Genomic DNA, 24,282 nt, shown 5'->3' with positions numbered 1-24,282 from the left:
TCAGCTACCATGGACAATTCCCGTGTAAAAGACATAATTATAGGATAAATCATAGTTGAAAGAGAAGGCTATTGCGCCATCATCGTCAAGTGATAAACACTCCCACTCATCGCCATGTTCATGGGTATCATCACTTCCTACTTTGACCTGTACCCTACGATCGAAGTTCTGAAAACATAGGATACGTGGTTCCAAGACCATCATGCTGCGATCTACACCAAGGCGGCATTGACCGATAGTACGAGAGCCGCGGTTGTCATATTGAAAAACAATACCTGCGCACAACTGGGTGTGGGTATGATAAAATACGTTAGCTGATTTTATGCCGCCAAGAGGTGCCCACGAGAAATAGTTTCGCGGTTCTTTTTTCTCAGGAACCTGCAGAGATAACGCCGCGAGGTCATAGGGAGATGGTATATATGCCCCAAACATAGTAATCGGCTCATTTTCCCGAGGCTCGTCATATAACAGTGCAGTTGGAATTCCAGACCCCAGGCGAACAAATTTGTCGTTTGATAAGCCAACGACAACTTTTCCTGCATATTCCATTTGCATCTGACCCTGTTAGTTAATAGTTTATAAATCACAGAAAAAAAAACTTACCAAAAGATCGAATTGTTTGGATTCTGCTCCGGGACAATATCCCAAAGAAATGAGTTTGTCTTTCTGCGCAATAGGCACATAAACCCAGACCATACATTTCTGATCATAATCCGAAATCGATATTTGCTTATAGGCATCTGCCGCGCATGAATCTTCTGTTTGATGGTTGTACACACCGAACAGTTTGCCGTTGGAAATAAAGAAAGTAATCCCGCGGCAACGTTGCAGGTCATTGATACACAACCGCGAGAAGGCGCCTGAATTTAGAACCGCGGATTTGATGAGATAGCAAAAACAAAGTAGGGGAGGACTGCTTGTATTCCAGATAGGTAGTGCCGTTTTTCTGTGTGGCTGGCACAGACGTGCAAAGCAATCACCCTTTTGGCCGTTAGAAACATGGGATTAAGAAATGGGATAATTTAACTACATAATTACCTTAAATTCCACAGTTATATCGGACAAGTTTGTCGTGTGTTCCACAATAAACCCCAAACTCTTGCGAGTGTGGCCGTCATATTCTGGCTGCTTGTGTAGACGTTGAATGCTTTGAATTCCATGAACATTGATCGTAAGCCTAACTAGAGGTGGTAATGGGGTAGATGGACCAGGCTTCGGGGACTCTCCTCGTTTCCATGTGAAAATTTCGCCCAATGGTTTTTTCTGAAGCGGGGATTGAGGCAACTTGATGGATGGCGAGAGAGATATGACGAGTTGAAATCGCCAGAAGGCCACATGCGGTTGTTCCTTGCGAATCATGTCTAGAAGCTCCATTGGAAGCTTCTGCAGGTGGGGGAGTTGAAACTTTTCCGATACTTTAATCAGCTCCGCCTGATTGATGCCAGGGTCGAGATACATGGGTTCTGCTCCTGTCCAGGGGTTCCTCCACGAAGCTATCATGAATAGTAGATCGTGACCTTTGGATTCCGACAGTTCAGCGCAGCTTCTATAGAGATGATAGTAGTCGGTATGGATGGCAATCCATTCGGGCCCCTTGGCTCTGGCACAGATACGGCAATTGAGGTTACGACACACTAATTGGCCGTCGACAAGTAATAGCTTTCTCATGCTTGCCGGGGGGAAAGGAAATGGGTTTGTATGACCTGCGCAAGCAGTTGAATCATCGTTCCCGGATACTATGTGGCTAGTCAGCATCACCAAGTTACCAACTAAGAGTAGGAGGCAGGCCAGTACATGCGACAACATCCTCGTCTTCCAGGATAAGATCTGCGCAAGCGCCGCATCTTGCCTTCGGTGGCATATGCTTAGGCGTGTTTTTTTTTGCAGTAGGCCGTATAGGAGGGATAAAAGTAATGTGGTCTAGGAAATTGGCGGCCTCGGTATCGGAGAGGTAAAAACACGCAAACTCAGCTTGAAGATGCTCCGGTGTTTTTCAGAGTACCGTAGCAGTCGCAGATAGCTTAATTAATTAATTAATTGATTGATTGATTCCTACTCAGTTGCAGCCGCTCTTTCATGCGCAGCTATGACCGGGTAACCATGTCACAGGAGGACAGGTACACCTGAGATTATAGAAACAACGCGCCGTTGAGAAAATCGCAGCCTTTCCCTAATTGAGCCAGAATTTATTGGGGAAATGGTCTTTTATTTGGTACTAAGGCTGAGAATAGTGGAAGTAGTTCCTTATTAGGAAGCGCCACCTCGATTTTCTCAACGGCGCGTTGTTTCTATAATCTCAGGTAATACGGTATTAGTTATACGGTGACGAAGTAAAGTTAGCTTACAGTACATAACCCCCCACGCAACTGTCTCTCAAATGTCGCCGCAGCTAATATGTAAATAGTATCTAGGGCATGGTACTGAAGAAGGTCCTCATTTTCGCGCTTACTTGTTAATGCTGCTGAATCATTTGAAGGGCTCTAGGCCGACTAGGAAACTTTCTCTACATAGAACCCGGGTTAGGATGCTTAAAGGGCATCGTTAGATCACTGTATGTCGCCTGACCACCAAAACATCGAGAACGCGGCCGGTACCTCTATCTACAACCGCCTCCTTTTAACTGGCAATCTCCATTCGCTTAAACAAGTAGAAGGAATACGTGTAGACGCTAAACTCTTTATTTCCGAAACTTCGAAGACAATGCATCGAAACTCTCTCATAACTCCCCTAGCACCGCATGTTTGGCTACGCAGAAGACATAAAAGGGTTGTTTTTTGAATCAGGGGAGAATCATGGATCATATCATTAATTTCTAGTTACTGACTCCTTGATAAGCGCTCCTTAATAGGGTACGGCCATTACTAGTCCAACGATAATTAGTTAATGTAACAAGAATGGAGATTGCCCAGAAAAGCCACTGTCCAGAACCTGCGTCACGAATGTCGGCCGTATTAGTCCCAAGGCAACTAGCTATAAATGAAAGTAGAAGGAAAATAACAGTAACAATTGTGAAAACTATAATTGCTTTAGTCCTACTATCTTGCTTTAGCTTGACTTGCAGTGAAAGCTATTAATACATATATGGCTCTCGTTAGTCGGGTGCTAACTATTCTAAGACTAATATTTCGATATATAGAGCTATCTATATACACTATACTGAAGACTGCCCCCCTTCTGCCGCTCCCAGCCATGCTTCTATTGCGGCCAGGTACGTTGTTTCCGCCCACCCCCGAATCGCAGTCAGAATCGTATATGCTTTGTACATGTCGATGTACGTCAATGTTCCCCCGATAGGAATTGGGCCGACGATATTGAGCAGCCCACGATCACCATCACATGCGAAGTAAAGATACCATGTTTCCCCTACCATTTCGATCAAGGGTATCGACGGAACATTGCGGGTGTCGTTGAGATTTTGGCGAAGATGGAGCATTTTCTTACGCCGTGCTACTGCCCAACAGGTCAACAGGACGAGAGGATCAGACCGCTGTATAGTAGGCCTCGTTTCTATCATTACTGCAATGGGGCTATACCGAATCCCATAGTCCTCCGTAGCATTGAAATCTCGTAATCTCCGGGTTTCGGTAGCTTGTATAATAGTATCATACAGAGTTGACGATTTTGGGAGTTCCACAGCTACAACCCAATCGATCTTCTTATCGAGGAGGTCTTTGTCCTCTTCTTTACACACCCTGAGCTTGGGTATATACTCTTCTTCGAGCGGGGTTCCTGAGATTGAAACGATCCGCGAGCATACCGGGGGAACCGCCTTGCCGGGTTCCTCAAACACCAGGGTTAGAAATGGCGCAAAGACAAATATATGCCGCATACCCTCGAAGGATTCGCTCCGACCATATGACGATGCCGTTAACCTTAGATCTTTCATTTTTTCCCAAATCTTTTTGGAAGCGGCAAGGTTCGTTTCATCCACAGGTCGGAAATAATGTTCCCCAAGTCCAGGTTCTGCGTCGATAATATCCGCCTGAATCTCGCCCGGCAGAATACCCCCTCCTATCGATGCAGTATGGATCTGCTCGTATAGTGATCGAACGTCATCAGGTAAAAACTGTAGAGTGGTCTTGTAATCGTGGGGGTTGTATAGTTCCACGCTGGGTATCAATAATTCGAGAATATCTATGTTATCTCGCCAAGAGATAGATGATTTTGACCGTTTAAAGCTGGAAGCGGAGGTTGAATCCTCTCGGCTGTGCTTCCGGCCATGTACTCTCGCGGTATCATGTGTCAAGGCCGGGCCTGCTTGATTGGGAATATTCAAATAGTCGGAGGAGAGTTCGGCAGGATGTCCCGACGACTGCCTTTGTTCGTGTTGGGCATATATGCGCGATTGGGATTGCGTAATCCTACGCGTAGGCCCGGAATTGGGCTCTTCTGACGCGTTATGTTGTTCTCTAGGAGTCGACATGGTGTGCGTTGCTGTATGTGACGATGAAATAGCACACACACGAGAAATATGAAGACGACGCCTTGTGGGAAGAGTTTGAAGCCAATCCACAATGTCATATTGGGGACAATCCGAAATTGTCGTAGAACACGACGAGGAAGACATTGTTCACCAGAGGCGTGACGGAACCCCTGCCCAGCGATAGAACAATACACGCAGGGGGGGCGGACAGGGAAAAATATTATCATATATAATAAAGGTGTTGGAAAGGAACCCAAGCACAGACATTAAGTGTACAGCGATCTCATCGCGCTGACATTCGTTCTTTTCTGTTAGAATTTGTTTTCATTCATGGGTATGTATATGGCTGGGAAGTGGTCCTGGCGAATAGGCCTGCCTACGTCAGCACCACGTTTCATACGTGGCGCATACCTTATTGACTTGCTTTATGTGTGAACCAGCTGATATAAGGTGTTACTAGTACAGATAGATGCCTTGGTATAAAGTTCAATGCAGAATTGAATATAAAGGCGGCCGCAGAATCCAAACAGGGAATGTTCAAGTAATAAATTCCGTAGAAACTTTAGAAGGTCGTCGAATCGCGGGGTATTTGAAACCTTAAAAGTCATCTTGTTTTTCTGTACAAGCTCGTCCGCGCCGCAGGACTCTTCCCCAGATCATCAACTCAAAGTACGAGCCACCTTCAGAGTAGCAACACTCATACAACTTGCAAGTTCAAAGCACAATGGTTCGCCCTAGTCAGCTCAGAGCGGCTGCGGCCGAGGCAAATCTGAACAGCGCTGACGACGACGAGGCAACCAAACAGATGGACTCGGAGGCCGCTGGGAAGAGATCTGGCGACCGCTTTAGCACATACTGGCCCCCCGGCTGGAACTATGAGCGTTTCAGAAAATCCACCAGCCTGGAGCTTATCCAAGGGCTTTCCGAGGGAGAATATGCCAAGCTGCAACTAGGGATACGAGAGGCCCGTAGTGAACGAGAGAAGGGGGTATCATCGGGGCTCGTGCCTCTGGTGGCACAAACGAGTTCCGTGGCGCCAGATTGGCTTCGCCAGTGCACGCGTCGCCACCGCCACCAGACCTGGGGCTTTGTCGCTGTGAGGACGGCGAGCTATGACGACGCGGAACGATGGAATGAGTTCAAAGCCAGGATCCGCAGCATTATGGAGGTTCCTTTCGAGCGCGATATCAAGAGTATCTCCACCTCCGCCGTTACGGAAGACGCCTCGGCGGCCAAGGCAAAACTAGAGCTCCGCTGGATTGAAGACCCCGCACTGGACGGGCAAACCGACCCCGACATCCTTCGGGACCGGTACAGTCAGATACGACCCTCGCTACCCCCAGGTCAATCCCAGCACGTCTTTCTCGTGGCATCCAAAGATGCAATTGCCTCGGTCCTGGACGATACCAATGATCAGAAGACTGATGAAGCGGCTCCGTTTGGGTACCCGCCACGTTGGCGGCCCAATGCGCCGTACATCCTTGCCGTCTCAGCAGATGCAGATCCAGGACTGGAAGAGGGCCACGAGGAACGAGAATGGTTCAAACCCGTTTTCAGAGTAGCAGCTGAGGTGCTAGTCGATGAGTTCTGGCATCTTCTAGACTCGGATATCATGCCTTTGAGAAGAATCACAAGATGCGTCAGAGGAACGGACTTGGATGGTCGGGTACTGGCTCCTGGAGATGATGACTATGATCTGGAAGATCTATGGTGGTCTATGGCTCCTTCGCCTTGGCGGCTGAGGAAGAGAGCACGTGGGTCAAATCTCCACGCACGCGCGACGTATATAGATCAGTCTCGTTAGTTCAGGGCATAGCGGGACGAGCCTCTTTGTATAGGTCCGCGGCAGTCAATCGGCCTCAGGGTATATTGATCAGAAGTCCAGTCATACTACTATTCTACGATTAGCCCTCTTGTCCCAAGGATATACCTGCGCTGCTTCAATAGGTGTCACACGCCCCTATGGCCTTCATGAGTCGTGGCGAAGCAGCCCCAGGCGAGTCGACCACTTTATATTCCCTAATAACGTATAAACTGTATTTATCTTATTAGGTTGAGATGCCTTAAGCTACCTTTCACTTATATTTGCTTCAACCCTTAAGTTAATTATTCTTATTTTTTTCTTTTCTTTCTAAATAATTGCTGATTGCTACATAACACCCTCATTCCCTATGTTGGATCTCGATTTGCACCTGATCTTTAAGCGGTTTGGTGACAACCATGAGGTACTTCAACGTATTCCAATCACACCTGTCGGCGCGTATCACGACGCTGGCCACCGGCGACGACGAAGGTTCCGCCACCGACGTCGACGATGACGTGCGAAGTCCGAACTCACCGCTACCACCGCCCTGGGTGATATTACTTCCGGCGAAGAGGTCGATACTCGGTTCGGAGAGCGCGTCGATCTCTTCGAGAGATGGGAGCCGGCTCGGCAGACTCGCGCTCGCGTCTCTGTTGATTAGTTCTGGTGAGCGACTCTCACCCATTAGTTTCATCCATTCCTGTTCATCAGGTCCGCTTGCCGAGCTGTAGATCGTCGGCTGGCCTTCATAGGCCATGTTGGGCCCCTGAAACGGGTCGTTTGGGCCTGACGTGGCCAAGATGTCTGTTAGAAATGAGTCGTCAAGGTAGAAATTTGTGGAGACTTGATCCAATGCCGGGTCTATGGGTTGGTCTGATAGCTGTTTGCTCCATTGTTGCTGCATACTTCTAGGGGCTTCGAGAGCTGCTTCGGCGTCGAAGATATCCTCCATGTCCTCCATGTCTATATCTGAGGCTTCGGAGTCTTCATCGTCGGTGTTGTTGCTAGTCATGGCTGATGAACTCGCTTGGGAATTCGGCGAGATAGCGGCCCCTGAATGTGAGTGCGATGAAGGGACTATAGGGTTTTCAACCCTTCGCATTAGAATGGTGTACCTACGCGTCGATCAGCATTCATGGGTTTGAGTTGTAATGATGATAATGCGTAGTCAGCTCTACTTACCTGTTTTTCAGATCGTTTCTCGACCTTTTGGCAAAATGGGCTGCCTGTATTCTCTTCCATTCTCTCCCGTACTCATTGACATACACCAACAACTTCTCATCCTAAACCACGATTAGTATGTGTCTTGGCTGGCAAGCTGACACATGAATTACCTCTTCTGATGTCCAATTTCCCCTCTCTAACTCTGGGTCAAGATTGTGCTGCCAGCGCTTGGCACATTCTATGATTCGTAAGCTTTCAAAGTCTACTCCCCGGGGACGGGGCACATTACGGTCTGCCGATCGTGAGCCCACCTCACTGGCGATGAGAGTCCATCTAGCAACGGATTAATTAGTCAGTCTATTCGATATTCCTCGTCCCGTCGAATATGGTCGGACATACTTTTGCCCATGAGTCAACATGGCATCGCGCAAGCGCGCGTCTTCGTCAGCTGTCCAAGCACCCTTGCGAAGTCCCCCGCATACTTGGTTAATCCAGCGTTTCCGACAGTCTTTATTGGTGCGCCCGGGGAGTTGATTAGCAATTCGACTCCAGTCCTTGACTTCCCCGGTTCCATCTGTTATAAACGGATCAGTCCGCACCCACACCCGTAACACACCATAGTCACGCCAGATTTCACGTAGCACGGCCACTTACAGCGTTTCACAACCTGCTCGTGGAGAATCGAGTCTTCTTGCTTAGTCCACCGTTTGGGGCATTTTCGGCTGGAGGAGGATCCCATTCTTCTGAGATGGAGGTACAAATGGAGCCAGGAATAGAAGCGTAAGACTTATTTTTAAGAGCTACAAACCTCTCTATAAAAGTCCATGCATCATGGTGGTGGTGGCGGTGGCAGGTCGGTACACAAAGTGAAAGCGGAAATGCCTGCTATACTTTCCTTGTTTGACCTGCGAGGCTGGCTATGTAGCCGGGGGGGGGGTCAAGAAACGTCAGCTTATGTATATTGAGATGCATGACTACTTTAGATACACAGAATACGACAGGAGGCAACGCCTCTGATTTCACACCGGCACACCTTTTTTGGAAGGAGGGAAGCAATACACGGATTCCGTGGACTAACAATCCAACGCAGGAATGACAGAGCGGGTCTTTTGCTTCACCTTGAGTTATTGAAAAGTCAGCACTCGCCAGGTCATCTCCCGATTAGAGTTGGCGTTCTATCTTTTGATCAGAAGGTCTCTGGTGGTATTAACAAATCAGCGGATTACGCATACAACTTTAATTCTATTCTTGGCATGCCAGTGGTGGTGCGTGTTACATAGACGTCTGGGGTCAGAGCCGCACTTGGAGAGGCGAGAAGCTGGTCTAATAGGTCCACTCCGCAAAATGCTTCTATTTGTCGATGAGGGTACTGTGTTTCGTACCGTGTATCACAGGCGGAAAGATGACAGTGGTATCATAGCGTAACGTCCTGTCGTGTCACCATCGATGCAGAGCTTATATCTTACGCCGTTCAGGAGTGGTACTCCGGTCCTTTTGATATGACGTCGGTTTGAATCTATCGCCACAAATACTTAAGCAATAAAATGTTTATCAAATACGATTATCCAAGACCTATCATGTCATGCTGTGATCGAGATCCTTCGCGCCAAAATGTACCTTACAAGCGAGTGGTTAGCATATGAACAGCAACTTGGAGGTCGCCCTAAGATTTCCGGGACCTGGCAAGAGATCAGGACAGCGTATAATGGACTTTGCGAAGTGATAGGGGCGAAACTTCCGCCATCTGATCTTTCACTGTTGTCTCGTACGTATCTTTGAACTATCCAACCTCGATAAGCTTCCTAACTTGAACACGATTTCAAAGAGGACATCAAGATATCGGGTCATGTATCTGTCCGAATATATACACCGACGCAAACCTACCCTGGGAAGCCTCTTCCGCTGGGCGTTTAGTAAGTGCGCTGTCATCTCGCTTTGCGAATCTCCATTCTGATACATACATCCCAAGTTGCCACGGGGGTGGTTTCATAGCTGGAAGCGTCAATGCAAGTTTCGAAGATTGTAAATGACCTTCAAGGGCTAGTGTTTGACCGCCTCCTGACATTGTATATTTCGTATTCAGATACCTGCCGTTACATTTCACTCAATACTCCCTGTATCTTGGTATCCGTGGATTTCCGACTTGCGCCAGAGCATCCTGTTCCGGCGCAAATTCAAGACGTCTTCGAAGGATTTCAATGGGTACGTAGCATATGATCAGCAGTGATTAAATCCTCCAACTCCTCCGCCATTTCTCCAAGGACTAAGCACGTCGGCAGTTTCTAACGAGTGTATCAGGCCTACGAAAACTGCGAAGGACTCGGTGGCGACAAGTCTAAGTGTTTTCTCATCGGTGCCTCCGTGGGCGGCGGTCTTGCTCTTGCGGCCGCTCACCGCCTCATCGAGAGCGGCATGCGGTCATCGCTTGTCGGCGTTGTTGCTCTCGCCCCGATCACCCTCCACCCAGAGCATGTACCGGATGATTTCAAAGACGACTTCACCGCGTACTCTGAGAATGCAGATGGGCCGCTAATTGATAAAGCTGCTATGTACAACTTCAATGGTGCGATAGCGATCACCTAAGACCCTGGAGTAAGTAGTGAAGACCATTCGCTGACCGGAAACGTATAGCCCAAAATGGCTGCGACGAGATGAAGGACGATCCCTATGTGTTTCCCGCATTACATCCTGGGAAGGCACAATTACCTCCAGTGTACATTTCGACCTGTGGTGCCGATCCGCTTCGAGACGACGGGAAGGTGGTCTACTTAGAACTTCAGAAAATTGGGTCAGTGTTCGAACTTGGCACCACCAGTCTCAGCAGGAATACTGATTAAGAGCTTCACACTCAGTATTAAGAGCAGTTTGAGAAACTACCATGGCCTGCCGCATTTCTTCTGGATATTTCCTGAAATCAAGGAGGGTGATAATTTCAGAGCTGACACAGTGAATGGTATTCACTTCGTTCTCGGCTAAAAACAGCCGTGATAGTGGCGGCGTTAAACGGGATGAATTCGGTTAGTTCCCTGTTAGGTGTTTTATTTTTATTTTTATTTTCCCCTATTGCCCTATCGGAATCTTAGCAGCGCATCCTTCATAGGGTCGTAACACAGCTATAACACGGCCACGGTTCCGAAGCCTTGAAGTGGAGGAATAGTCTTGGGTGGGCGGAATATCTTTGGCCAGCCTGGCCTAAAAAGAGCAGGGTTAATCATGCAGTTGCAGGGCGCAACGTACATCACTAGAATAAGTATGTGATGCAATGTAACACCTATGATGCTCAATGATCTTCGTTTAGTTCGTACCTGTCAGCATATCTCTCATGTAGGGGGTCTGTCAGTGTAAGTAATAGATGAATACGGTATCTGTACGGTACTTCCGCCTTTTGACAGGATCTGTTATTTGCACATCATAATGGCAACATTGTATTACATGGTGTTACACCGCAGCTCAGTGTGGTTCAAGAATAACCGGGTACGGGTGCGAAATACCCTAGACGCTTACACAGGTCGGCAAATACATGGCTACCTAAGCGCGCTGAATATTCCCGGACGGCAGTATGGGTTGCAGTGTGACTGTAGTGTTGTAAGATTTACGGATCTTCCCTTAACAAATGTAACAGAAACAAGGCCGAAAGGGGCTAAGCTAGCCAATCGCAACTTGTCAGGACTTTCTCGTACAACTACTCCGTACGCGGATCGCTAGTAAACTCGCCTTGTACGGGCAATGACTGCTACTGTTCCTCTGGTCTTTCTGTCATCCCAACATCGCGATCGAAGTCCGTCTCAAGGCCAACTGCGCTCGTATCAAGGTGAAGGCGTTGGAGATGGCGGTGTTGAAGGTTGGTGGAGTGGAGATTGAGTTGAAGATACCTACATGAAGGCGGGGCGGAGTGGGGGTAGGGTTTAATGGAGCGGCATATAGATAGTGGGTTAGGTTCGATTCCTTTCGGCAGTACATAGTGATTCCTGTTCGGCTCATCCGTTAGTTGAAGATGAAGGATTCAGGATGCGGGAAGGCGGACAGATGCGGGTAGAATCTACCCGGTAGAGTCAATAGGCACATGTTGGAAGGACACAACCGGTTGTGAATATATCATATAAGGTTTGGTGGTCACATATTGTATAGAAACTGTCAAGTCATATGATACCCAGCCGCCGCATCCCAATGACTGCATATTCGGAGTGAGATTTCTGCATGTTTTAATCTCGCTCTTTGGAAAAGACTTCCAGTCCCCTATGCATAGTGGCTTGCCGTCTCATTCCGTGTGACGTTGTTCTCACAGTTATGGTTATTGATCCTAGGGGATGTCATCCTTGCATTAGAAGATGACAATTCACATATAGGTACATAAGCTTAGTCTGTTGTCTTTCTTTTACATGGGAAGAAAGTACGGAAAAGAGTATGTGAGTCGTGCATTTACAGTTGCTACGTCTCCCCCAGCTTGATCAATGCCTCCAGCTCTAGAACAACTGGACCTTGCCCGTCCCGACATCGGCCACCGAATCATTTGCCCAGTAGCGCCCGCTAATGTTGTTGATATCACCAAAGGCGAGGTGGAGAGGAATCATGGCGCCTTGCTCTAGTTGTAACAGAAAGTTAGTGCTTGCGCAGGAATAGGGAAGGGAGTCTTAGTCAGTGACATGCCTGGTGTTTTGGGCGGGCGGCCAGCCTGCCCTCCAAGTTCAGTGTCGACCCAGCCAGGGCAGCAGCAGTTGATCAGAAGATCGGGGTTATCACGGGCGAAGATTCTGGTGGCGGCATTCAAAGCTGCCTTGCTCGGGAAGTAGGCCATACTAGGCCATCCACGGCGCACGGCCTGTCCTGCGACAACATGGCGCTGAGAGATGTCATAGTAAGCTTTGGTTGGCCAGGAATTTTTGATGAAACGGGATGGTCTTACCTCGTAGGTAGACAGGAGCTCTCCTATCTGATCCAGGGTGGCATTAGGTTCCAAAAAGAGCTTTCGAAGGTGGGGTGCCATGTATAACAGCTGCCCAGACTGTGAAGATAGGTTGACAATTCGACCCCCCTTTCGCATCAAGGGAATCATTCCTTGACAGACCTAACTAGGCAAAAGCAGGCCCTAAGTCAATAAATGATCCGGTGTTATCATCAGAGCCTCGGATTAGAAACGTACTCTCACAGTTCCGTGGAAGTTGGTGTCGTACATTTCCTGGCGTTGGTCTTTCGAAGCGTGTTCAGTATAGTGGTATACGCCGGCATTGTTTATGAGTACATCACAGCCACCCTGTTCAGCGCGTATTCTCGCGACAAAGGCATCGACGGAGCCTTGTTCGGTAATTGTAAGCGACACGGGAATCACCTCAACTGCCGGAGAGGTAGGGGCATGACCCAAGTCCGGCAGCTTACCCGCCCGAGAGGCTGCATACAACACCAGCGGCCCAGTGCGGCCTGTGGCCAACTGTTGGCAGATACTGCGTCCGATTCCTCGGCTCTGTCGATGCAGAGTCAGCAGGAGGAACCAAGGCCGGCGGGAAGACAGCTTACAACACCAGTGACCACGGCCACTCTCGCGTTCGGCGGCATCCTTCGTCGGCAATTGTTGCTGGGCGAGTGACGTATGAGGCGATTGTGCGAGTAGGGAAACCGAGCTACCTTGGTCCAGAGCGTAGACTGAGAGTCAACAAAGCGTACCGTGCCAGCGATGGGATGCGGCACACAGAAGGCGGGAAGACACGGCGATAAGCCCACGGTGCCGAGACGTTCCTTTATGCAGTCAGGCCTACGTGGTACAGGTCATCAAGATGACCTATATTTCGTAAGCGTTGACGCGGCGCTAGAATTGAAGATGGCAAGAGTTCTGCTTATCGGCAAGGCTGTCACAGAATTGAATATCAGGCAGACCAGGTAAAGAATACAATTGATGGTTTATCAGTGTCGATGCCGTTTCGCCACTCGCAACCCCTGATTCAGCACGTATATCCACAGGAAATAGAGTCTCGCAGTGCCAAGGTGGGAGGATTACGATCCTGGTGGCCTGTATGTGAATATGCCATGCAGGTTTGACGGAGAGAGGGGAGGGGAGGAGAGGAGAGGAGCGAAGTAATACTTCACACTTCGTACTTCGTAGGTAACTGCGAGCTGTCGTGTCACCTGACCCGACCACAGCCTACAGCTCAGACCGGAGTATGAAGGCAGGCTCTGGCACTTCCTTATATACATGCGTACTGTGTATATGTAGCCGATGGGCATTTGTAAGCTGTATCCATGGATGTATGATATCTATTGGATGTATAATAGGTAGTTAGTAAGTTGGGCCCCGCGTATAGGATCAAGATTCAGCCACTCAGCCTCCATCACACGCTAACGTAGAAACAAGCTCCCGACTGTGCATTAGGTACTTACTTACATTGCCGGCATTTATAGTAAGTACACTGCATGTACATGTACCTATCTATCTATGTGGTTCAATCAGGTGCCACGTTACTATCTTTGCTGCTACGTCGGTATATTTCGACAGGACAAGGCATGGATTGATCCGCAGCTTCAAATAAATGAATTATCACGACCATACCTATGGCCCAGTATCCGCCTGTACACAGCAACATCACTTGAAAGCCAGCATACTAACCTAACCCCGGCTCGGTAGCTACCAATCTTACTAACTAAGGCCGCCCGTCTCCGCCATGCCAACCCCGCCCCCACCTCTCAACCCCAGCACTACCTAGGTACTTCTTTGACCACCATAAACCGACAACCGACAAACCGACAACCTAGATACGGTAGACCCTCCCTACCATAGCTCTGTGTACTTGGTCGTGTTGTCCGGCGTCTCGATCCAAGGGACCTTGCGCTTGACGTAGTACTCAGCTTTCGGTGCCCAGTCCGCCGTGCTCGGATCGATGTCCATAGATCCTACGGGAACGATGTACGCGCCAGGGAACTTCTCGCGGTTCTCCGAGATCATGGTCGAGCCACACGACGTGCAGAACCCGCGCTCGATGCACCCCCCCGAGTCGCATGAGCGGTCAAAGTAGATCTTGAGCGAGTCTTCTCCTTGGAGCAGCTTGAAGTTCTACGCGCCGTTCTGGTCAGCGCTGTCCGAGGGATGCAATGAACGAACGAACGAATGAACGCAGCCGCTGTGTCATTCTCACCTCTTTCATACACCATGTGTTGGCCATGGCCACAGAGCCCGTCACCTTCCGACAGCTGATGCACCAGCACATGTTGTTGTTGTCTAGCTTTCCCGTGATCTCGTACTGGATCTTGCCGCAAAGACAAGACCCTCGCGTGATCGTCTCTGATGCCATGGTAGTCGTCGCTTCCTATCAGGAATATGAGTAAAGAAAGCTAGGTCACAGTTCGGTAGCACCTAGAGAGTAGGTATGTCGAATATAGAATGTAAAAGAGTTTAATGATATTGATTCCTGGCTATCCTCCTTAAGCATGTTGAGGAGACATCCGTCTTTTATATGCTTAACTCCTAAGCTATCTCCGGTCCTACGGGGCAACTTCTTCCCTACCTAGCTAGTACTGTCATCCCCTGACGTTCCTCGCCAAGGTCAAACAAGGATGGAAGTCTTGCAACCACCAAGTCTGCAATCGACCATTACTGAGTTGAATACGCGACTCTTTTCTTTTTTCTTTTTTTTTCAATTGAGGTTGCACTGATGATAGCCTAACCGCTTGACTAAATTCTTTGCACCGCGTCCAGGAGCGCATGGATTCCATCCCTGTCGTTTTCATACCAATTATGAAGTCGTTCGTGAGACCGGAGTACACGCCAGTCCGTCCTACGTAACCAGAGGCAGGGCCGACAATACTATGACACACATGTGCAGCCTTAGATAATTTATATAATTGCTGAATTGACCATCGTACTACTGTAATGTCTGTGATGCTCTCTACTCATCACATCTCATCCATCTCGATAGTCATCTATCTACTTGCACACTTCTGATCAGTTCTACCTTATCCCATCAAAGCCCCAATTGAAACCATGCCTTCATTCCCTGACCGCAAGTACATCGCCGACGTGTTCGCCAACTTCTACGACCCGCCCGAGGGAACCAAGAAGTTCTTCGAGTATGTCGATGACAACGTGCATTGGCAAGTGACGGGCCAGCACCGCTTCAGCGGCACCTGGACGACCAAGGAAGACTACTACAACGCGACGTGGGCCAACATCAACAAGCTCCTCAAGCCGCCCGGATACAAGCTGGAGAGCCCGAACATCATCGTCGACGCGGAGACGGGCTGGTCCGTCATCGAGATGAAGACGGTCGACGTCAAGACCAACGTGGGGGTGCCCTACGTGCAGCACTACTCTTGGCACTGCCGCTGGAACACGGACGGCAAGATTGTGGAGGCCAAGGCTTTCCTCGATGCGGACCACCTTGAGAAGGTCCTTGGCGGGGAGCAGAAGCGTCTTGGTCTCGTTGCTGAGTAAGGATTTCTTGGAGACCTTCACGTGCGTGTGTGCGTGTGTTTGTATGTGTGTGTGTTATGAAGTCAAAAGATCTGCTGTTGAAAAGTTGGAATGAGGGCGGCTTTTGAGGACTTTCAACAATTGGTACACGATTCGGACAAATGTTAGCCCTCATAGCAATCTGACATTCGCTCAAACCGCCGTGGCGTCACGTTACGTACGAGACATGGTACAATTAGAAATGTTGAGTAGACAATGATGATCGGTCTTGAGGCTTGGCTTTGTTTCTCACCGAGATAATTGCATAATCGTAGAGGGGACTGGAGGTTTGTTTCGCCTGGTCTGAAAGTACCTAATCTGCTGGTGATTGTTAATAGGTAGGGAGTCGCTTACCTTTTGGGGGGATTATTGCGGCGTAAAAATGCATGTTAGGCTTCTCCGCATATGATTCCCTGAAGCCCCCCTTCGCGGTTGAGTGCTCTACGTGGCCTCCCGTGTCTTTGAGTCTCATACTGTTAGAGTAGTATCCGGAGCGTAGAAATACCGATCAGGATTCTGTTCACATCGTCCCCCCACCCATGTACCCAGCTTGCCAAAGTCGTAGCTGTTCAAGTGAGTGAGTGTCCCTTCTAAGCGCGCGCGCGTGTAAGAGGGCGAGAAATAAATCGCTAAATACGGTAGTAAGTTAATCCATAGCTACGAATCGGCTTCTTGCCATGTGCTAGACATTGAAATGTGCTGTCTTAGGCGGACCGCAGTAAGAACAAAGGCCGTAAAAGCTGTGTGTAACCATCCAAGTGCAAATACCTAGGTACGTGGAGGTGCTTAAGCGACAGCCACATTGCGGTCGGTCTCAATTTACCCCTACAAGCAAAACAGCTTGGTAATCCTCCCCAGCAGTGCAGGGGAAACTTTGACCCCGGCATTAATCAGAGCAGAGGAAAGCAGAGCCTCACCAACACAGCAAACAAACGATTGGCTGGATGGGGAAGATGGCCCGTCATGATACAATTAAATATGCACTTCCTTCGCCTTATTTATTCTTCTAGCTACTCGCTGTTGCATTTTCTCAACTTCTCAATTGTTATCTCATACAATCATCGCGCTGTAGGATAGTGCCCGTCTTGGGCTACATTCCATCCCGTAATTACGCGACCCAGCTACTCATATCGACACTCTTCCCTCTTGCATTCACTTGAATATGGACTCTGAATCGAGCAGAAGCAAGGAGCATGAAGCCCCGGCCCCTCTTACAGAACCTGACCTTCAGAAGGGAGATGTGGCGGCTCTAGGCGGCAAGGATGAGGTTGAAGAGAAGCGAAAGATCACCGGCCTCCGCGTAAGTCCTTGCTGACATACAAGGCTTCACCTCGGCCTTTGTAGACACTAATACGCGCATGCTAGTGGTTCTTCTTCGTGATCAGCACTCTGGCTAGTATCTTCCTCTACTCGCTCGATAATACCATTGTCGCAAACATCGTTCCCGTGAGTCTCCTCTTAGCAAACGCCTAATTACTCACTCATGTGAAGCATACCCCTTTCTAACGCCATTCTTGGTAACAGACTATTGTGAACGACTTGCAAGGTGTCAGCCAGCTCGCATGGCTCTCTGTTGGGTGCGCATGTCCCTGATCTTATCTTACTTCTCTCTACACTGCCTCATCTGACATGGCAACAGTTTCACCATCGGAGGCATGACCACCGTGCTTCCCTTCGGCAAACTCTACAACATCTACGATGCCAAATGGGTTTACATCGCGTCGACCATCGTGTTCTTGGCTTCCTCGGCCTTGTGCGGCGCGGCGCCAAACATGAACGCCGAGATCGTCGGCCGTGTCTTCGCTGGTGCTGGCGGCAATGGCATGTATTTCGGTCTTATCGCTCTCTTGTCCATCCACACCACGCCCAAGGAAAGACCCCAGTATCTCAGTTTCACGTAAGTTATACCGGAGGCACGGCATCTCGTGGGTGAGGATAGGTTTAACAGCTCGTGCAGTGGTCTTTGCTGGGGTCTCGGGACTGTCCTTGGACCTGCAGTCGGCGGTGGCTTCGCACTCTGGACATGGCGCTGGGGGTTCTACATCAACATTGTCATTCTCGGCCTTGTGCTACCCTTGGCCCTCTTCAGTATCCCTTCAGCCCCTCCGATGGCCGACAAGACGCAACTAGAAAAGCTGAAACTCATTGACTGGTTGGGTTGGGGGCTCTCGCTCGCCGGTATGGTTCTTTTGGTCATCGCCATCAACTTCGGCGGCGTCAAGTTCGACTGGAATAGCGGTGCCATCATTGCTCTGTTCGTTTTGGGGATCGCTCTCCTCATCGTCTTCGCTCTCCAGCAGCACTTTTGCTTCCTGACCACCCGAGAGCAGCGCCTTCTCCCCATACACTTGTTCACCTGGCGGATGCCGTTCCTCTTGTTCTGGACCTGCAGTGCCATCGGTGGTGTCGCCTACACCTCGGTCTACTACATTCCCCTATACTTCCAATTCACGCGCGGCGACTCCGCCATTTATACTGCAGTGCGCCTCTTACCTTACATCATTCCGCTCATCGTGGTGATGCCGTCAAGCGGGGCTCTTCTCAGCCGTTGGGGATACTATAAACCGATCTATGTTATTGGTTCCATCGCTACTACAATCACCTCTATTCTCTTTGGTTAGTTATAACGATATTTTTGAAATTGGACTAGGAGATATCTAACTTAGCGCAGCCCATTATGTCAAGCTGGATACCCCTGTCGGCGCAGTATACGCGATCGAAGTGTTCCTCGGCGCAGGCACCGGCGCCTATACGCAATCGTCATTTGCCGTCTCTCAATCGGTTGTGCCAACCTCTGAGGCGCCGAACGCACTAGCCCTCATGATGATCGGTAATCAATGACCCCCATCCTACGCCATAGTCCAGTCAGACTCTAGCTAACCTTCTCATAGCCCAGCTCAGCGGTCTGACGTTCTCACTGGCCATTGCTGGCGCCGTGTTCGTCAACACCGCTCAGCAGGGCTTGTTTCAACTCCTCCCGGACGTGCCCCGATCCCAGGTCCAGGACCTCGTTGCCGGCGCTACCAGTAACTTGATACATACGCTGCCCGACGACGTACGAACGGATGCGCTCAAGATCATAGTCTCCTCGTTAAACAAGACCTTTATAGTCGTCTATGTCGGGGCAATCATCACGCTGCTGTGTTCGGCCGTGTTTACGGTATGTTTGACTGCCTCTGTAATACATGCAAAGATAGTTTACTAACTACAGTGTGCTTATAGAATGGAAAAGCGAACGCGAATCAAGATGCGCCGAAGGTCGAGGAAAAGGTGGCACCGTCAGCCTAGTCTTGTGTGCCTAGAATTACCTCAGCTTGACGTTTAAGAGCCGTGTATTGGAGGATGATGGGGAAAATGCATTTACATCTAATAGTTGCGAAGGAGTAAGGGAGTAAATCAAGAGGAAATGGTCCTCTAATATCGTTCCGGGATGTATTAGTATACATATTGCAAGACTTGGCATATATCGACCTTTTTCTACATTTAGGAGAAGCAGTTCCTGACTACGTTAATTAGCGTGTCTGTGTTCAACTCGGTGTATATGCTCCGCTCTACATTGGGTGATAAGTAATTGAGAACCGCGGCACGCTTCGAAATCTGTGGTATTTCATTGTTGGGTGCTGTGGCCGGACGGAGGTGGTTCTTCACGATTCCATCAGAAATGGGAAGAAAGTCAAAAATGCAATATTGATTTTAATAAAGACATTATTGCTTCTATAATTAAAGCAAGCCTACTTTGACCAGAGAATCTGAAAGTAATACCTCGATCAATCCCACCTGCTCCCTACACTCCCAAATATAATTCAACCCCAGTCCTACACGCTTCGCTATATTCGTCAACTCTATAGGTTTTTGCACGATATCGTGGATGATCGACATCAAGACCAAGTCTCGCTAGCCAGAGTAATGCGTTTGTAAAATCGCTACCTGTCAAGCTCATGTCCGAAGATGACTAGCTACGCACTCTGGGAGTCATTCTTACCGTTAATTACGGACATAGTGTAGTTTCAGTCTTCTCCCCCAACTACTTCTTCAAGTGCCAGCCGCATCTTGCAACTCTCAACATCGTCAGAGTGCCCCTTTAGTGGGTCCGCGGGAGGTGATGAAATCTACTACTTATACAAGTCGAGCACGCTATACTACGCTATTAGAGGCTCATAAGCTGGAGATTACCTAGATAGTTGGGACAATGGAAACTACACAACAGTTAGATCATGTGAGCGCGAGAATTCGTGTTCAAGTTGAGCTTTAGAGATTGCGTTGTTTGGAACCTATATCTTCGTGTACGTTTTGGAATACATGGATCAAAGCATGATTAGTTAATGCAGAAGATGGGCTATGAAATATTATACCTACGTTAGCAATCCACAGAGTACATCTGAGGTGACCTGGGTGTACATCTATTTATATCTGGGGCGCTGTTATTGTTCGTCTTGGTCTGAAGACAGGTTTTCATGTTCGTTTTCTTTTGTTAGGGTTGCTATTTAATAATGCGGGCGTGTACTTCTTTAGTAAGGGAAAGTTATAAGGAGATACTATCCTTAGACAGTGTCCTGGACGTTGTATCATAGGAATACTGTTTCGCGATAATCTATCGATGTTGGCCGAGGACGGCGTTTCTGGACAGGGATTTAGAAGATAAAATATTGTTCCGACTATTAGACGCAGTCTTACATTATACATCACGAGGGTTATTGAGAAGAACTCGATCATTGTTCACTGCGAGCCCGGAAATAAAGGTCTTACTTATCGAAAGGAGGACGGGAAATATGAACTTTTAATAGGTCGGTTTCTTAAGCCGCGCAAGCATACATTGAAGATATTCCGCAGCAAGAGATCAACAGATTCTTCTTGATGCTAAACAATACCAATAACCTGGGTTCTCACAGCAACAGGTGTCCTGGACATGCGTGATGAACTCGAAACGGACTTGAAGACAAGCACGGCTAACGAGCTCGAGAGCGTTCTTGAAGTGGGAATGGTTTGCACTCGCATTAAGGAAGTTATCAATCATTTGTCAATATTTTACTTAAAACATCAATAAAACAGCAACAAAGATATCGGTGGTGCTGCAGAAACCCGTGATTATATGCGAACTCGTGCCACAGGCTGTGCCTTATGGTCCGTTGAAATTGGCTAAGCGGATATATTATTGAGGCATAAATAATTGGGTCGATATCCGCCTCGATAAGATGCCATTGTCCATCTCTCCGTCTAGTGTAAAAACAACGGAGTTAAGCGCGTAGAAACTTTACGCCTGGTCGGATATTACGAAAACGGAAAGGTGCATAGTTGCGACGTATTAAGAGAAAAAGCGCACCTAGAAGCCTCATCTATAGAGGCTTCGATGATGCTTACAATAGAAGAGGCGATATATTTCTATATAGCCACCTACATTTAGTAGATAAGAGGCAATAGAAAAATGAAGTAAGATACATGGACGTCGAGATACAAGTACCTACCTCTTGGCGTAACGATCATGGAATTAGTGGGGGCTGAGAGGTGCGGGGCATATTTTAACCCCTCTGTTCCCCTCTATGCTTCATGTGTTAGGTAGGGAGGTTGGGAGGGGAGCGCAGAGATGAAAGCGCTTGTAGAATCCTCAGGGGTTACAAAATAAAACTGTGTCTTCAATTGGTCTTGTGAGCCTCGATCAAGTACGATTGATGTCGCTATAAGGTCAAGACTTGACGTTGGATAACAATCGCATTCGTTATCTGGAACCAATACCTATGGAGGGGCAGAATAATAAAAAAATTGGACTGCCCCTCACCCCGTGTTGTGCATTAGGCTGTAACGGGGGTGTCCCCACTTGCAACTCGCCCAGGTCTGCGATTGCGGTTTGCTGGTTCTGTTACAGCGAAACGAAACGCGAAAATTCAGGTATCTGCAGGTACCTAGCTACCTGTAACCTAACGTAAGGGCCTAAGGCCTAAGGGAATGATTTCGAGACGGGCAGCAGAAGCCAGCCAGCCAGTCAAGTGACTCACGTACCGCTCCAATGCGACTACCAGCCCTGCAATCGCCCACGACACTGACATTGACACTGTCGTCGAGCCTTTGCTGCTGGCCTCGCCGCCCTATCGTCTCGAGCCCTTGCATATTCTCCCAAAGAACCTTCACGAGCCCCGTCGCTACGAGTCATCCGAGATTCTACCAACTGCCGCGAGTATCTGTACAAACCCGGCCCCGGACTCGGAACCAGACACCCCTCATCAGGAGTAGCATCGTACAAAATTTCTCTAGCAGCAGCAACAGCAGCAGCAGCAGTAGTGGTGCATCTGCAATAGCAGGCAACAACATGGAGAAGGAGAAGACAGATAAATCAGCCGTCAAGGTGCCCAAGGGTACACGGGACTGGGTTGGTCTAGATATCAAGATTCGAGACCGTATCTTCAAAGCCGCTGAGGACGCCTTCACTCGTCACGGAGGTGTCGCACTAGATACTCCCGTCTTTGAATTAAAGAGCATATTGTCTGGAAAGTATGGAGTGAGTTCACCAAAGTCCTCTCTCCGCACGGCTCATTGTCGCGTGGCAGTCGCGCGACTAAGCTAACATGGCATTTCAGGAAGACTCAAAGTTGATATACGAGCTAGCAGATCAAGGAGGCGTACGTTTCGCCCCGACTCCATATCGCCATCACACCTTCGAACTAGTATTGACTGCAAATAGGAGGATCTCGCGCTTCGATATGATTTGACAGTAAGCCTTCCCATGATCTGGTTGAGCCATGATTGCATCTACGCCGTTGGCTGACTATTTGTTGCGTATAGGTCCCCTTCGCGAGATGGCTTGCCATGAACAACACGCAACAGATCAAGCGCTACCACATCGCTAAAGTCTACCGGAGAGATCAACCCGTCCGTTAAGCCACTTTCTCTTACATCCCACCATCATTGGCATTCCTACGTATTCCAAGTCGGTCCAAATAATTCCGGGTGCAAAATACTATGGTGTGGCTAGTAGAATGCTTTTCTACAGCGCATATCGTCAAATGGCGTAGGAAGTGGGCCGACTTGGTGTAATGAGGAATATCATGTGATACACGATCGACGATGAACGCCGTTACTGACATATTCCCTTACACAGGCTATTGCAAGAGGTCGTATGCGCGAGTTTTATCAATGCGACTTTGATATCGCTGGTGAATATGACTCTATGATACCCGATGCTGAAATTCTTCGAATCGTGTATGAAGTGTTCTCATCGCTTGGTTTGGCCAAGGACGTCACGGTCAAGATCAACCATCGCAAAATCCTCGACGTATGTTGACTATCTCACCAATATCCCCTTTTATTCCCCACCATATGCTGATTACGGAAACAGGGTCTGTTTGCGGTTGCTGGTGTGCCTGACGATAAAATCAGGTCGATAAGTTCCGCGGTTGATAAGCTAGACAAAATGAGCCCCGAGGAAGTGAAGAAAGAAATGATAGAAAAGGGCCTTGAGGGCAATGTTGCCGACGAGATTCTCGAGTGGACCAAATACAGCGGCGACATACCAAAGATCATAGATCTTCTATCAAAGAACGAGAAAATGGTTGCCAATGAGAAGATGAAGAAGGGAATAGAAGAGATGAGGCTGCTCCATAGTTATCTGGACGCCTATGGAATTGCGGATCAAGTATCATTCGACCTAGCGCTAGCTCGCGGTCTCGACTATTATACAGGTATGGAAACACAGTCGACTTAGCGAATAGTCACGTCTCCGTTGCTAACAATTCACCAGGGTTGATTTATGAAGCCGTTATAGAACTTAGCGCTAAGGATCGCTCGGCCGAGACGAGGGTGGGCAGTATCGCGGCTGGTGGACGCTACGATAACCTGGTCGGCATGTACGGCCGGAAACAGATTCCCTGCATCGGCATTTCATTTGGAGTCGACCGTATTTTCACAATACTCAAATCACGCTACGAAAAGGAAAAGCAAAAAGTGCGCGGCAGCGATGTCTACGTTATGGTATTCGGCGGCAAAAACGGCCTGCTTGCAGAGCGCATGGGTATCGCGCGCTTGCTCTGGGACGCCGGTCTCAGCGCCGAGTTCTCGCCGAAGGTGAAGCCGCGTCTACCACAGCAGTTCAAGGCCGCCGAGACGGGCGGAATACCTCTCGCCGTCATCGTTGGCGAAGACGAGTTAAAAGCCGGCAAGGTCAAGGTCAAGGTCATGGGCCTGCCCGACGGCCACCCGGATAAAGAGGGCAAGCTGGTCGAGAAGACGGACCTCGCTGTCGAGTGCAAAAGGTTGCTGGCTGAGGGTGCGCAGCAGACGAACGGCGAGCCGGATGTAGGATCGTTGAATATTTCTTGATAGATCATAGAATTTGAAAATATACTTTTCTCACTCTCGATTCTTATGCTTTGGATCATGACGACCATGAATTGCAGCTAGGTATATAAGGTGGGGGGGGGGGGGGGGGGTAAATAGAACTAAAATATATTAGACAGGGGAACATGATAC

General features: G+C 48.8%; 10 protein-coding genes across 10 annotated transcripts; 5 read left to right on the top strand and 5 right to left on the bottom strand.

The window, feature by feature from the left end:
* F5B22DRAFT_643805 (uncharacterized protein) lies at positions 1-1,668 on the bottom strand (the record flags this gene model as incomplete). The annotated part of the gene is made up of 3 exons (XM_047978326.1): positions 1-555; positions 604-981; positions 1,039-1,668. 3 exons carry the CDS (start codon positions 1,666-1,668, stop codon positions 1-3), a joined length of 1,563 nt encoding a protein of 520 aa, XP_047833648.1.
* Positions 1,669-3,151: 1,483 nt separating this feature from the next.
* On the bottom strand, positions 3,152-4,423 carry F5B22DRAFT_643804 (uncharacterized protein; the record flags this gene model as incomplete). Its single annotated transcript, XM_047978325.1, has 1 exon — positions 3,152-4,423. The coding sequence occupies one exon, from the start codon at positions 4,421-4,423 to the stop codon at positions 3,152-3,154; it is 1,272 nt and encodes a 423-aa protein (XP_047833647.1).
* Positions 4,424-5,049: 626 nt separating this feature from the next.
* Positions 5,050-6,406, top strand: F5B22DRAFT_545444 (uncharacterized protein). Its single transcript, XM_047972889.1, has one exon. It carries the CDS (start codon positions 5,148-5,150, stop codon positions 6,225-6,227), a length of 1,080 nt encoding a protein of 359 aa, XP_047833646.1. The 5' UTR covers positions 5,050-5,147; the 3' UTR covers positions 6,228-6,406.
* On the bottom strand, positions 6,407-8,342 carry F5B22DRAFT_661967 (uncharacterized protein). The gene is made up of 5 exons (XM_047980405.1): positions 8,046-8,342; positions 7,791-7,965; positions 7,562-7,724; positions 7,410-7,510; positions 6,407-7,342 (listed from the first exon to the last, which is right to left on the bottom strand). Exons 1-5 carry the CDS (start codon positions 8,128-8,130, stop codon positions 6,586-6,588), a joined length of 1,281 nt encoding a protein of 426 aa, XP_047833645.1. The 5' UTR covers positions 8,131-8,342; the 3' UTR covers positions 6,407-6,585.
* Positions 8,343-9,002: 660 nt separating this feature from the next.
* F5B22DRAFT_634523 (alpha/beta-hydrolase) lies at positions 9,003-10,367 on the top strand (the record flags this gene model as incomplete). Its single annotated transcript, XM_047976990.1, has 7 exons — positions 9,003-9,156; positions 9,217-9,304; positions 9,361-9,413; positions 9,475-9,593; positions 9,690-9,954; positions 10,023-10,179; positions 10,244-10,367. The coding sequence occupies 7 exons, from the start codon at positions 9,003-9,005 to the stop codon at positions 10,365-10,367; spliced, it is 960 nt and encodes a 319-aa protein (XP_047833644.1).
* Positions 10,368-11,854: 1,487 nt separating this feature from the next.
* Positions 11,855-13,295, bottom strand: F5B22DRAFT_661961 (uncharacterized protein; the record flags this gene model as incomplete). The annotated part of the gene is made up of 5 exons (XM_047980404.1): positions 12,903-13,295; positions 12,532-12,849; positions 12,295-12,456; positions 12,039-12,231; positions 11,855-11,973 (listed from the first exon to the last, which is right to left on the bottom strand). The coding sequence occupies exons 1-5, from the start codon at positions 12,939-12,941 to the stop codon at positions 11,855-11,857; spliced, it is 831 nt and encodes a 276-aa protein (XP_047833643.1). The 5' UTR covers positions 12,942-13,295.
* An 853-nt stretch (positions 13,296-14,148) lies between these two features.
* Positions 14,149-14,668, bottom strand: F5B22DRAFT_643799 (Mss4-like protein; the record flags this gene model as incomplete). Its single annotated transcript, XM_047978324.1, has 2 exons — positions 14,149-14,430; positions 14,513-14,668. The coding sequence occupies 2 exons, from the start codon at positions 14,666-14,668 to the stop codon at positions 14,149-14,151; spliced, it is 438 nt and encodes a 145-aa protein (XP_047833642.1).
* A 362-nt stretch (positions 14,669-15,030) lies between these two features.
* F5B22DRAFT_545110 (uncharacterized protein) lies at positions 15,031-16,168 on the top strand. Its single transcript, XM_047972888.1, has one exon. It carries the CDS (start codon positions 15,358-15,360, stop codon positions 15,805-15,807), a length of 450 nt encoding a protein of 149 aa, XP_047833641.1. The 5' UTR covers positions 15,031-15,357; the 3' UTR covers positions 15,808-16,168.
* A 404-nt stretch (positions 16,169-16,572) lies between these two features.
* F5B22DRAFT_595706 (major facilitator superfamily domain-containing protein) lies at positions 16,573-19,556 on the top strand. Its single transcript, XM_047974164.1, has 8 exons — positions 16,573-17,125; positions 17,191-17,271; positions 17,350-17,402; positions 17,465-17,722; positions 17,783-18,441; positions 18,497-18,655; positions 18,717-18,985; positions 19,048-19,556. The coding sequence occupies exons 1-8, from the start codon at positions 16,988-16,990 to the stop codon at positions 19,111-19,113; spliced, it is 1,683 nt and encodes a 560-aa protein (XP_047833640.1). The 5' UTR covers positions 16,573-16,987; the 3' UTR covers positions 19,114-19,556.
* A 2,125-nt stretch (positions 19,557-21,681) lies between these two features.
* F5B22DRAFT_595701 (uncharacterized protein) lies at positions 21,682-24,240 on the top strand. Its single transcript, XM_047974163.1, has 7 exons — positions 21,682-22,315; positions 22,395-22,436; positions 22,499-22,528; positions 22,600-22,686; positions 22,916-23,089; positions 23,153-23,495; positions 23,555-24,240. The coding sequence occupies exons 1-7, from the start codon at positions 21,827-21,829 to the stop codon at positions 24,130-24,132; spliced, it is 1,743 nt and encodes a 580-aa protein (XP_047833639.1). The 5' UTR covers positions 21,682-21,826; the 3' UTR covers positions 24,133-24,240.
* Positions 24,241-24,282: the final 42 nt, after the last annotated feature.

The sequence above is a fragment of the Xylaria bambusicola genome, assembly GCF_022495145.1.
Source record: "Xylaria bambusicola strain CBS 139988 unplaced genomic scaffold F5B22scaffold_8, whole genome shotgun sequence".
In the NCBI taxonomy this organism is placed as follows: Eukaryota; Fungi; Ascomycota; class Sordariomycetes; order Xylariales; family Xylariaceae; genus Xylaria; species Xylaria bambusicola.
This window is presented reverse-complemented; position numbering and strand designations above follow the sequence as displayed.

What these genes read in the sequence shown, in the direction of transcription:
- F5B22DRAFT_545444 (XM_047972889.1), top strand. Translation starts at nt 5,148, where the DNA reads ATGGTTCGCCCTAGTCAGCTCAGAGCGGCTGCGGCCGAGGCAAATCTG.
- F5B22DRAFT_661967 (XM_047980405.1), bottom strand. Translation starts at nt 8,130, where the DNA reads ATGGGATCCTCCTCCAGCCGAAAATGCCCCAAACGGTGGACTAAGCAA. An exon ending in ATGTTGACTCATGGGCAAAA is followed by an intron (nt 7,725 to 7,790) that starts GTATGTCCGACC and finishes ATCCGTTGCTAG; the next exon opens with ATGGACTCTCATCGCCAGTG. An exon ending in AGAAACGATCTGAAAAACAG is followed by an intron (nt 7,343 to 7,409) that starts GTAAGTAGAGCT and finishes ATCGACGCGTAG; the next exon opens with GTACACCATTCTAATGCGAA.
- F5B22DRAFT_545110 (XM_047972888.1), top strand. Translation starts at nt 15,358, where the DNA reads ATGCCTTCATTCCCTGACCGCAAGTACATCGCCGACGTGTTCGCCAAC.
- F5B22DRAFT_595706 (XM_047974164.1), top strand. Translation starts at nt 16,988, where the DNA reads ATGGACTCTGAATCGAGCAGAAGCAAGGAGCATGAAGCCCCGGCCCCT. An exon ending in CTCGCATGGCTCTCTGTTGG is followed by an intron (nt 17,403 to 17,464) that starts GTGCGCATGTCC and finishes ACATGGCAACAG; the next exon opens with TTTCACCATCGGAGGCATGA. An exon ending in ACTAGCCCTCATGATGATCG is followed by an intron (nt 18,656 to 18,716) that starts GTAATCAATGAC and finishes ACCTTCTCATAG; the next exon opens with CCCAGCTCAGCGGTCTGACG.
- F5B22DRAFT_595701 (XM_047974163.1), top strand. Translation starts at nt 21,827, where the DNA reads ATGCGACTACCAGCCCTGCAATCGCCCACGACACTGACATTGACACTG. An exon ending in TCTACCGGAGAGATCAACCC is followed by an intron (nt 22,687 to 22,915) that starts GTCCGTTAAGCC and finishes TCCCTTACACAG; the next exon opens with GCTATTGCAAGAGGTCGTAT. An exon ending in ACCATCGCAAAATCCTCGAC is followed by an intron (nt 23,090 to 23,152) that starts GTATGTTGACTA and finishes TTACGGAAACAG; the next exon opens with GGTCTGTTTGCGGTTGCTGG.